This window comes from Nestor notabilis, unplaced genomic scaffold, assembly GCF_000696875.1.
Source record: "Nestor notabilis isolate BGI_N333 unplaced genomic scaffold, ASM69687v1 scaffold6174, whole genome shotgun sequence".
NCBI classification, from domain to species: domain Eukaryota; kingdom Metazoa; phylum Chordata; class Aves; order Psittaciformes; family Psittacidae; genus Nestor; species Nestor notabilis.
Genome location: NW_009925067.1, coordinates 91,763 through 104,902, shown reverse-complemented (window position 1 = coordinate 104,902; position 13,140 = coordinate 91,763). Strand labels below are relative to the sequence as shown.

The 13,140-nt window shown below is 37.2% G+C and overlaps 1 protein-coding gene across 1 annotated transcript in view; it reads left to right on the top strand.

Moving 5' to 3' along the window:
- CRKL (v-crk avian sarcoma virus CT10 oncogene homolog-like) overlaps positions 1-12,756 on the top strand; it is a gene marked incomplete at its 5' end in the record, with an annotated part of 14,145 nt that extends 1,389 nt beyond the window's left edge. Inside the window, 2 exons of the mRNA XM_010012873.1 lie at positions 2,225-2,687; positions 12,014-12,756. Coding sequence (XP_010011175.1) covers positions 2,225-2,687; positions 12,014-12,148 — 598 coding nt within the window. The remainder of the gene's footprint in view (positions 1-2,224; positions 2,688-12,013) is intronic.
- Between the last annotated feature and the right edge of the window lie 384 nt (positions 12,757-13,140).

Genomic DNA, 13,140 nt, shown 5'->3' with positions numbered 1-13,140 from the left:
CAGGAATGCTTACATGGAGCTGCCCAGTGTTATGTGCAAGCTTAAACTTGTGGATAGGTGGGAGGAAGAGTCTACACTGAAGCAATCTTTATGCTTATCTTGGTTCTCCTTAACCTGGATACTGTTGTACCTTTCTGGATCTAAAAAATTGTTCTTAATCATTTATGGCAATGACTGACTTGGCTTTCTCAAAACACTTAAACTTTGCTGATTCCACTTGCTGACTTGGTATTTGCTAGGAGTGTGGTGTGAAGCGTTTTGTGAACATTTTAGTACCACCTTATTTTCAGGGTTTTGATTGCATATTGTTCTCTCATCATACAGAGATGGGACCTCATCTGCTGTGAGCTGATGAGCTTTATTATAAAGCAAGAAATGCGATTGACTAGGTGGTTTTCCTTAGCATGATTTTTGTTCTAAACTCTTTTAGAAAAATCAATGATGTGGTTGATGGTTTGAAATTTTGTTTGAAGGAGGCTTTCTGTTGTAAGAGAGAGGATCGGAGGTAGCATTTCCTGATTTCTTTTGAGCTAGTGGACTAGATCTAGAATAGGGGTGTTCAGGCATGTGCTTCAGAGCTCTTACTGCTAATTCTTATTTCTCTGGCATTTTCAGGGTAACATCATGCTCAGGTGCTTTGTGCTTTTGAATGCTGTTGATTCTTTTTAATTTCATGAAGTACAGTATGAAGAGTGGTTTTCATGGTAGGTTTAAGTAGTCTGTTGTATGTAGCCATACAACATGTGTAGCTCTCAGATACAACATTTTAAACTTGTAAACAGTTGAAAACTGACTGGTTTAAGCTTTCTATTTGTTTTGTGTCAATAGCAAGCTGTGACCCTCATTGCAGATGTTCCTGAGCTTACTTACAGAGTGACTGCTCTCTAAAGGGTTCCCTCTCCTGGCTTTGGCTGCTACAGGGTGTTTGAAAGAAGCATGTATTTTTGTTTAGGGCTTCTGGCATATCTTGCAAAACACACAGGGATTTGATTTCCTTCTTACTTTGCAAATAGCAGAAGAGAATTGAAGCAGGCTAATGGAATGTGTCCTTGCTATTGTAGCTTAAATAATAAGTATCTACAATAGCCTATATACATTAAGATTTCTGACAGCTGTTTTGAATAAAATATATATAATCAGTGATGAAAATTGCATTGAAAATAGTCTCCATGAACAATCTTATACGTTATCACAGACACAAAGTGACTGCATTGGGCAAAGTAATAAACAATGATGTGAGTAAATTAAAGGCAATATTACAGTTGTTAAGGCAAAAGAGTATTTCTGTATCATTAGCTTTTTCATTTCTTATTCCATTCTTACCTGTGGATGCAAGTATTTCATACTCTCTTTTATGAAGATATCACTTTCAGGTTATTAGCTCTTTAAATATGCAGTAAAGATCAGTACTTTGAAACTAATAACTTTTCTGCTGCATTATAACAACTCTTTGAGAGTTAAAGTTGTTAAAATAAGATTAGGGAGCTTAATTCCATATTACTTTCCAGAAAGAAGGAGAAAGTGTCTCCTAAAAACACAGATCTGCCTATCTCCTTTCTTAAAGAAAGGAGTTTTCGGTATAAATTTCACTAGCTGTCCCCAAAATTCTGCATGTAAGTAGAAAGATTTAGTTAGAAAAACACTGTACTATCAAATAGAAAGACAGCATTGGACTCCTAAATTTGAATTAAAAAATTGTGTTTAGTCACACCCTCCTCTTACTTTTGTTTTCTTTCCTGCTGTGTTTCCTCAAGTCCAGCATTTAGGGTCACTGAATTCTTTAGAAATAGATGTTGAAGTTAAAAATGTAGATGTGATGAAGAGGATTATTTAGTTCTCTAAGAGCACTTCCACCCCAAGTCACCTAAATAATTTTAACTTGGTTTTATGCATCATGACTCTTACAACTTAAGCTATAGATTCTATTTTGCCCCAAGATCCTCACAACAATACAAAACAGAAGGATAAAGATTTTCAATTATTTCTCCCAATTTTCTGCAGCCGTGATAGATTTTTATTGGCTCTCTGGGTAGTTAAGTAATTACTTGAGAGCATGAGTTACTCATTAAATGCCTCACAGTGCTACCAAGCCAATACTTCTGTTACAAAGCTGAATAAGTAATCTCCTCTAATTGTCATTCCTTCTGCAAAACTGGTACTTAGCTTTGTTACTGGAAATAAAAAACAACAGCTATTGCTTATACCAAATCTTTTTTAAACTTAGGTATCCAAGTCCACCAATGGGATCTGGATCTGCCCCTGCTATGTCCACTGCAGAAGAAAATGTGGAGTATGTTCGGACTCTCTATGACTTTCCTGGCAATGATGCTGAGGATCTTCCATTTAAAAAGGGTGAGATACTGGTAATTGTAGAGAAGCCAGAAGAACAGTGGTGGAGCGCCAGAAACAAGGATGGTCGGATTGGGATGATTCCTGTTCCTTATGTAGAAAAGCTAGTCAGATCTTCTCATGCAAAGCACGGAAACAGGAATTCCAACAGTTATGGTATTCCAGAACCTGCCCATGCTTATGCTCAGCCTCAGACCGCAAGTCCCCTTCCTTCAGTACCCAGTACACCTGGAGCAGTGATCAATCCCCTGCCATTAACACAGAATGGACCAGTCTATGCCAAAGCTATCCAAAAGAGAGTACCATGTGCTTATGACAAGACTGCACTGGCATTAGAGGTAAGTTTTTCCTCTCAAGTCTTATGGTTTTCAATTATTCTGTAAAATAAGAAACTAAAAATTCTTAGTAGCAAAGTTGGTGTGGATGACTTCATACGGAGTCTGCTTATCTATGTAAAGAGACTGAGAAGTTAGATTACATTCTGAAGAAAGACCCACAAGAATTGCTTCATCTTTACCACTTCCTTTAAGAAAAGTGCGCAGGTTACTTCAGGACCTGTATTTACCCTCTCTTTAACAGTGCATATATGTTACAAGAGTAGCAGAGTGATATAATCCTGACTGCTATTAGGTAGTGTACATCCTGCTGTGAAAGTAAATGCTAGTGAGAGGATGACTTTGCTTCTCCACCTGATCTTGGGGACTGAACGAGGTGTTTCCTTAATCATTGCAATATTTTAGGTCGAGAACTGGCAGTAGCATCCTTCAGAGAAAAATAAGAATTGCGGATAAATGTAATCATTTTAGATCCTCAGCTGTAAAGTGAGATGAACTTGAGAGATACTCAGAGCTGAGAGCTGAAATCTGGGCAGAAATGTATCAAGTAATCTAGTCTCTTTTACTTCAGTGTCAGTAGTGGAATTTGAGAAACCTTAAGACCTAAACTGGGGGTGAGGAGGTTGGATGAAAGGCTGCAGCATAGCCTCTAAACCCATGTTGAACCTTTAATAAGTTCCTGTGCTTGCCAAAGCATTCTATTTATGTGTTTATTTTTAATTTAGGGATGTCTTTTAGGACTTTAGAGCTTTATTCTTCAAATGGTAAAGAATTCATGTTACAATTCTAGTTTAACTTGTATAAATGATGGATTGGAAGAAGTTTTTAAAGCTATATCCAGAAAACTGAGACTGTTACTTCTACGTTTAGATTATACTGAAGGCTCATTAACCCATAGTTCACAAATGAACCTGGAAGAAGCACTAGTCTCAAAAGATGAAATTTGAGCATGCTACAATGCTTCAAGGAGCAAATCCAAGGAAACAAGCGAAGGAAGCAACAGCATTTTAGCAGTAAATAATAGTAGTTTTAAGAATACTTCTGAATTTTTCCTGTAGCTTTTGCTCAATTACTTTGCAAGTTAAAGTTGTTTGTTACCTAAAGCTGATACTGTTGGCTGAAATTTGAAAGGTTGTATTTGTGACTTCCAGTTATTCATAATACTTGCACTGAGTGCTTTCCTTTTATATTTGTAAAGCCTCTACAGACAATTACTCTTACTGGGTTAAAAGTTAAATATGTATCACTGGGTTTTCCTAAAGCCTTATGAAAACTAGCAGCCTGTTATTTGCAAACAGTGTGTGAAAATTATCATAGAGCGAAGTGTAAATTCACTCTCAGAAGATTCCTGACAAAACTTACGCTTCTGTAAAGAAAGCAAGGCAAGCAACTGATTTTGTAATGTTACCAGCGTGTCATGGAATTACTTCAGGGAACTTGGTTGCAGGGTAGCAGAACCACCTGGAAGTATGGCCTTCACAAATAGATTTCTCTATAAATCCCATCATTTTAGCTACTCTAGCATACCAGCAGGATTAATTTTCTGACCCGTGTCAAGGTTTGAATTATTCTGAGCCTTCAAATTGCTGTTTGAGAGATGCTTCTCTTTCACTGAATTCTAGTCAGTTATTGCCTCATGTCTTTGTCTCCCATTACTGGCATATTTTGTCTTCCTATGTAGTCTGTTTCCTTTGCAAGTGCACCTTAGCCACACTGTGGCTTCTCAAGCAGAATTCTGGGAACTGATCTACATTTTTATTAAAATCACTGATTACAGCTTCTTCATATCTATCCATGCATAGTGAACTTAAACAGCCTCAGAGCAATATTTCTTGTCACGTGGAGTACTCTTAGAGGAAAAAAAAAAAATCCCACTTTTTTTCCTGATCTTCCTTCAGATTACCTGAAACCTGCTAGGCCCTGGTGATATATTTAATCCCAACCTTGTCAGGACTCTGTGTCACTAAATAATCTGGACCATTTGAATCTTCTGTTTTGTAAGATCACTGAAAGTAGCTAGTGGTAGAGAAACAACAGGTTATGGGAATGTTTTGTGGAAGAAATTTAATGGTGTTCTTTCAGAATGACAGTATTTGACAGTACTCTGCCTTAGTATAGTTGTATTCTAAATCGCAGTTCAGCTTGTATAGGTAGAACACCTTGTTAGTATAATTATAGAGTGCCCAATTGTGTATTCTTATTTAAACTGATAAAACAATAAGAACAGAATGTCTTTTTGCTGGCTCTAGCTTTGTGTGGTCAGCACACAGACAGTACTTAAAAGGAAGAGAATACCATCTGGAGTAAATAAAGCTATTGCATAGTAATCTGTTTGACTTCCTTTTAAGTGGAGGGATGTCATCCTCTTGGGTTCAGCTTGAAAATGGGACAAGCTCTCTGCTTCCAAGTCCTGTTTTCTGTTGCATGCTATTGTTTGCATAAGCTGTCAGAAGCTTTCTTTAAGAAAAGGTAAAGATTCATAGCCTCTTACATAGAAGTTTGTTTTATAAGGAAGGCATAATTATTTTTTTTTAAAGTTTCCCACATGAAAAATGTAACTTGTAAAATAAGTGAATATCCCACTGAAAATCTGAAAACAAAGTCAGTCTGGTTAGACAATGATGGATACTTAAAATGTGACATTGAACTACAGTATTGTTCCTATAAGGATGGTAGTTAATACAGCACTTACTACAGTTTTGATCTTGCTGGGCTCAAATTATTTAGCATTCATACTGGTATTACTGAAGTGAATGTTAACTTGGTCCTACTGCTCTACTTTTATTCTCTAAAATTAAAAATAGCATTCTGTTAATATGCTAAAAGTTTTAAGTATAGCTGATACCTCAAAGCATGCATTTGGCACATATACAACTTTGAGCATCTCCCTGAACCAGTGAACAAGTAAGCCTATGATAAATTATATGTATTACTAAGATTTACATATACTGTTGGCAGTTGAATTAGTTACCTTGGCAGTTCAGATGTAATGTTTTTAATGAAATGATTGAAGTCCGCCGTTTCTTACTACTATGTGTGTAGAATTTTCATGGATACTGCATTAAAAAAAAAGCAAACAAAACCCTGAACAACTAAACCACAAGAGAACCCCAAAACAACCCAAACCAAAACAACAGAAAAACCCCAAAGAACAAACAGACAAAAATCCCCAAAAACTAAACCCCAAGCCAGCAATCCATATCTGTTTCTTTACTTGTGCACTTTTAGTCAAGAAGCAGTTTCCTTCCTTTCTGGTGCTCTAGAGGAAGGAATATGTAGTACAGGGATACAGCATCCTGTATTTATTGGGAGTAGAAGGCTACATGACAGGATTATGTACTAGTGTTACTCAATCCTGCTTTTCTTTGGGAAAACTAGGAGGGCAATCCTGTGTTCAAAGCTGAGATTCTTTGGCACTGTCACTATGATACAGAGCAGTCAAGTCTACCTTGAAGTTTCTCAGCATTTTATAACCTGTAGTTCTACAGCCAGTCTGGTAACAACAATATGCTAATGAAGCCTTGCTTTCAGCTGGATGCTCTAACCAGCACAAGATGTGTATGCGGTACCTAGTGGACTAAGGCCTAGGATGTTTTTACATTAAAGGAAAGGAGCTATCTCTTGGCAGTTGAGTACTTGTGTTTGAATCCAAAGTAGTTGATTGATGACTAACTTCTACACAGCAATGTTCTTTGTCCAGCCACAGTAAGTAGGTAAACTAATGGTGGATAATGCCCTTAAAAATTAGTGAACTGTTTGAAGGTTGATTCAGGATGTGCATAACAAATTCCAAATTCACTTATGAAATGGTGTAACGAGCCAGAAAAATGGGTGACCAGTAGCAGCCACCAGATTTCTGTCTGCCATGTGTTTAAAAAATGGTTCTTAAAATATATTGCAAACACTGTGATAAGTGTCATAGACCATTTTGAAGGCAGTAGTAGTCCTAGAGTTCATCTCCAGACTTAACATAAGCGTTATGGAATTAAAAGATTAAAAAACCAAACCCAAAACACCAAGAGCTTCATTATATTTTTATAGCAAGGTTTTATACTAATGATTGCTTTTTCTAGACTCGTGCCAGCTTTATGGTGTTAAATAGTTTATCTGTTCATGATCTATTAAACGTACGCATTTATGTTTGCTAGTACAGTTAACCTGTCACTGAAATGTTTTGGCAAAATACATATCAATTCACCATAATTATATAACTGACTTACAGTACTTCTGTTGCACATGTTACAATTAGGTTACAGTTAACTTTGTTTTCTCTTCAAAGGAAACTTGAGACAAGTAGGCCAAAGTGTGCTAGTAGTAGAACTTTCTTAATGAGGAAATTAGGCTACATTCCCTAGGCAACAAGCATTGTGCTTTCCTTAAGCCAAGGAAACAGTATTGCTGTTAAACAGTAAAATGCATCTAACCCACAAGGTCTAGGATTTAAACAAAATATCAAGCCTATACTTGTGTAGTGTGATGTTTATTGGGGAGCTTTAGCTCTGCTAACTATTGAATTGAAAGTGACACTGGCAGCAGGATTCCTGTGTCTGTGCTGACATGAACCAACTTTTCAGCATGCTACATTTGAAAACAGAACTAACAATTACTTTGAAAAATTTGTGTGCACTCTTAATCTTTGTAAATTCCTTTTCCAGTCAAGTTATTGATAGTTCCTGTCATGATAGTGCTGAGTGCCTCAATTTAAGATACGTTCACCCTCAGAACTGTTTGCAGGTTGTTTTTGGATGAAACTGAAAGTGATATGGCTAACATAGACAAGATCCTGTGCTACAGTGAGATTCAGTGTGGCTCAAGAATGATGGTCTGTGGAGTTTTGAGCTCTCCAAATCATGCACAATGACAGCTGCTTAATCAGATGGAGACAGGCTACCATCATTTACAGCACTTTGGTGGTTATTCTGGCAATTATTCTAGCTATATGTGAAATTTTTACTCAGTTCCTAGATGAGACTAGATTAATTGCATCTAGGACTTCAACATGTCTATGCTAGCCTTGGACCTGCTTTCATATCTTAAGAATGGTTGATGGTCTTTCCTCTGAACTACTCAATTTTCTAATTTGGGCATCAACTATTTTTCTAGTACACAATGTGTGAAGTGAAGGATAATTAAGCTGTGCTTTCAGCCTGCTGGTTTCTTGAATCTTCTAATACATAAAGTATGAACTACTTCAGTGTCACTTTGTCCTGTTTGCTGCACATCTGAACTCTGCCTCTCTTACATAGCTCAGCTTTGTATCTTTTGGGGATACAAATTTCTTAGTGTTGACCCTTGTTTATGCTTTTCCAGAACAGCAGCTGGTCTGAACGATTGTTTTAGTACTAACACTAGTGTTTCCAAAGAAGTGAGTTGTGATGCTAATCAGGATAATGACTGAGACTGAATACCACATAAATTCCAGAGAGCAGTGTTTTCTATAACTATTGACCCAGTGGGCTAAAATGATGATTTAGAGTTTAACTGCATTATTATCTCTTTAAACTTACACTACAGAACTCTATCAGCCATAGAACTATTAGCATACAATTGTTGGAATATCGGTGTGTAAAACACATTGAATTGGTTGACTGTGTGACTAAAACGGCATGCAGGAAACCTTTATAGCAGTGTATGAATCTGCTTCAAATAGAAGACAGGTAAGGGAGAGTCTAGAGTGAATGAAGTAACCTTTCTCACTGGCATGTTCCATAGCTTGTGTTTCCCCCAGGCTTTGAATTCATGCTATAACAGGGACATAATGAAAGGATGCTATCTAAAATACGTTTTGATTTTTATCATTCGGGTGGAACCAAATGGCTGCATTTCAGAAGTATTACTCCTTTCAGCAGTTGATGCTTTCATCCAGCCATGCTGGCATGCTTTGCAAGTGAATTAACTTATCTGAGAGATGCTGAGACTTCAGGAAGCATTATCCTAATTTATAGATAAGGGCCATGAGCTGTCCAGAGTCATACACGAAGCTTGTGGCAGAGATGAGAATAGAACCAGGTCTCCTGACTCTGTCCTGTGCCTGATCATAAGACAATCCTTCTGACTGGCTTAAAACATTCTCTGAAAAAAAATTACAAATAGTGTATTAAATAATTGTAGTGGGAGATCACGCTTCAGCTGACCACATTATAGATGCTTTAAAAAGCATCTACCAAATATTGCTTTTATTAATACTTCAGGAAGAAGTTACCTAAAGGGACTATTTGACCAGATTCTTGTAGACATTGTCAAAATCATAGAATAGTTAGGGTTGGAAAGCACCTTAAGATTATCTAGTCCCAACCCGCCTGCCATGGGCAGGGACACTTCACACTAAACCATGTCACCCAGGACTCCATCCAACCTGGCCTTGAACACTGCCAGGGATGGAGCATTCACAACTTCCTTGAGCAACCCATTCCAGTGCCTCACCACCCTCACAATAAAGAACTTCTTCCTTGTATCTAACCTAAACTTCCCCTGTTTAAGTTTGAACCCATTACCCCTTGTTGGTACCCTGTACCACTACAGTCTTTAATGAAGAGTTCCTCCCCAGCATCCTTATAGGACCCTTCAGATACTGGAATGCAGATTTTTAACATAAGATCCATGAATTATTTTATGACATCAAGGTTCCTTTTCCAAAAATCTTGTTTCAATATGCTGTTTCATTTCATCTTCTATGTGGAACTGCCTTTTTTTTTTTCCCAATAATATAGCACAAGAGGATATTCAGAAGCTTTCATAAAACCCCCACCCACACCCCTCAAAAATAATAGTAACTGTAAATAAGTTTACTATTCCAACAGTTCTTGGCATATGGAAATATCCTTTGCATAGCTTTTTGTCAGCTACCGCTCTTTAGCGGCACATTCTGATTTGCAGCAGCTTTGCCCACCCAGCAGTCCAAAGAACATTTACATTGTTAATCTACATGGCAGTTTGTTGCAATGCAATAGACTTAAATTGTAAGTATTTTTTTTTTACTGGGCTTACAGCAAGCCTTCCAAACCTATTCATGTTACAGGAATCAATCGGAGTCAAACTGAAGGATATCTTTTTCTAGACCCTCAGTTATTAACGGATTGATCTGTAGAGCACAACTAAATTGTCAGATTCTCAGAAAACACAGGTCCCTGTTTTCAATCCAGTGTAGTACAACATTTTAGGGTTTTCTGTTTCTTCCATGTTTGAGGGTGGATTGGCTTTATGGTGTGATGCAAATGCAGTTTCTTAATAGGTTTTAATTGTGGTGATGTTGGCTGCATCTTCTTGAATTTGGGTTTAAAACTGGGAACTTAAATTTGTCTTCAGGGGTTATTTAAATCTAGCAATGTAACACTGAGTATTTATAGATGTTACCTGCCTTTTCTTAAAGAGACATTTGTTAGGTTCCTGTTTAGGTCATCTTGATACTATTTAAAGCTTTCTCTAACCTTTCTATTCAGTGAAAAGTCTAACAAATTGTGCTTTTTTAGCAAATACACAATTAAAGCATGCTGCAATAGTCTGTGAAGAGATGAAAACCAGTCAAATTAATGCTCTAGGTATGTGCTAAGTATCATGGGCAGTGTGTTATTACTTAATAGTATATTCTGGCCACAGCTTTACGTTTAGGAACAGCATTAGTAAAGATGTCCACTTAAGAAAGTAATATAGTCTCAGTTATATCCCAAGAAATTAAGGGAGTTCAGAGGGTTTTCTCCTCTCTTAAAAGCACGAGATTACAATTGTTCCAAGTGTGACAGGCTTGAAGCTGGGGGAGCAGGTGGGACACTGACAACCCAAGTAGTGGAGAAAAACTAAGCGGGGGTGCAGAGCAACACATTTTGCCTAAATGTCTAATTTAAGACTCTGAAGTGTTTCAAAGTTTGAGAAGTTTTATTTTGAGATGTAACACTGAGTGACTGCCAAGGAATTTAATATAGTATCTTAAACTTCACTTAAGGATTCTTGTTTCCGAGTGATCTTCAAAAATGTCTATTGAAGTAATGATAACTGGTTTAAACAGGCTTCAGACCACCTAGTGATGTGCACACTTTTTTAAACTCAGGGTGTTTTTAACAAAAAAATACTGAGGTCTAACCTGAAGAGTTTTAATCTAAGGCCCTTGGCCAAGGTCCTTAAACTATTTGCATCAGTTCTAAATTTTAATACTAGTTAGATAATGTAGACAAATGGTTATACGTACTGTATGAGGACTAAAATCAAGCTTTTTTTAAATTATAAGATCAGAGCTAGTTACTTTTGGATTTTAGAGAAGTAGCCTTGAAGCCGAGACTCAACTACAAAGAGCTTGGTCTCTTGGTCATAGGCTGGTTCTACATTTTGTGAAATTGGTTCTCAGTGGCTAATGTTACTTTTCTAATATTTACTATAGTTACCACATAGAATAAAACTAAGTAAACAGGAAGGGAGGTATAAAGTTAGAGAGCTGTTGCAACAGACCACATACATGTTCAGCTATTCTGAAACATCTGAGGGAGAAATGAGTATTTAGCTGGTCTTAAATGCTACTTGTCAAGTTGGATGTTTTCCTTTGTAAATTATCCTAATAAAATTAAATGCAGGCACTGAACAATGGTAAGAGTCTAAATTATTATCATTGGGGCTGATATTTCCTGCTTGATCATAGTTTAGCTTTTGTCATCTTTCACTGCCAAATAAGAAGAGACGTAGTTATGACAGGAAAGGCCTGACGTGTTTCAACTTATTTGGCAAGAAGTAGAGGTGAAAACAATAAATAAAGTTAGAATCTGTACCTTTAATACTTAAGAGGGGGAAAAAAAGTTTTGAGATGCCTGCTTCAGAATTGTACCATTATTTTAGAAATTACAGAAGCTTCTTAGATTGTGATAACCAGAACTAGAGCTTCCATTAATGGTTTCTTTGCCATAGGAATCTCCCTTTGAAAAACTAATTTTCCTTTGAAACAAGCCAGCTGATGCTAAACCCAGTATGAGTGCTGTGCTCTTTTGAATGGATGTTGCATCTCATTACTGACAGTAGCTTTAGTGATGTTAATTTATATCTAAGCTAAATACATTGTTTCATGAAGTTGAAGCTTTCCTATAGGAAAAGGTATAGTTCAGTAATTTGTCTGAATATGTAAATACACATTTAGAGTCTGAAAGAACACGTACACTATGATGTCTAGCAGCAAAATGTTGGTATTTTAGTGAAGGAAAAGTAACTTTTCAATTGAACCTTATGCCAAGAAGAGAGTAGGGGTTTTTTTCCCCCTATGATGGGCTTGTATTTGTTTTTTCCCTCTTCATTTGATTTGTATCAGAGGTGAGATTCCCATGGGTGATAACTGCTTTTTTTCAATTTTGCAGGTTGGAGACATTGTGAAGGTTACACGGATGAACATAAATGGTCAGTGGGAAGGAGAAGTCAATGGTCGAAAAGGGCTCTTCCCATTCACGCATGTCAAAATATTTGACCCTCAAAACCCCGAGGAGAACGAATGAGTCCCTCTGCCCCATTTACACTGCTGCTTCATTTCCTGGCTATCATTAGCATTGTTTGAGGTGGGATGATGACTTAATGGCACATTGCTAGCATTGCCCGTTTTCCAGCTTGCTGCAGTCTGACGGTTCTTTTAATATACATTTGGAATCCATACAACTGAAGTCACTGCTGACCTTCATACCATAGTTGTGTCATCCAGAATTTAATTTAACTTTTAAAACTCTGTTGGGCCTTAAGCTGGGCAAGACTGAACTAGTATATAGCAGAGAAGAATGGGAAGGAAACTTTTCCTGCTAAGACTTCCATAGACTTTTTCTGGATTGCTTATTAGGAAGAGCCCTAACCTTAGATCAAACATACAACTTGTGTGTTACTGTCCAACAAAAAGCAACAATGAAAATGCAATTTTAGGACTGAAGAAGACTTAGTTGTAAGAGAACCTGTCCTAAGGTAGTACATTTTAAATGATGGTCTCTTTAAAGGACAATAATTGAAGCTTATGTATTCTAAGCAGTTGTATTAGAAGCTGCTCTTTTCTGTTAACTCTTAAGCTTGTTGTTGACCTTCCTGAAACAGTGTGTGTTAAATGCAAATAACCATTGATTGAGCTGCATTGAAGCTGAGGCATTTATTTATAAGGAAACTTACGAGGGGTTGATACTTGTAACCTGGTTTTGACATACTTAATGCATTTCTGTTGATTTTTGCAAGCACTAACTGTAGAAGGTGAGCTTTAAAGGGAAACACTTTGGCCTGGTCTACATACAGCTCTTCTGCAGTGTTGAAAGTGCAGTCTTACTAGACGTGCTTATCACTAAGCTGTACTTGGTAGATAGACTGATCAGATTGCCATGGTGTGGAGAGGTAAGAAAGGAGTGACGCAGGAGAACTTGCTAAATACTGATAAAATCTTCTTATTTAAACATACACCTTTTATACCCATTTCTCTGCAGGCTCCCTTCTGTCTCCAAAGTTTCCTAGCTATGCCAGC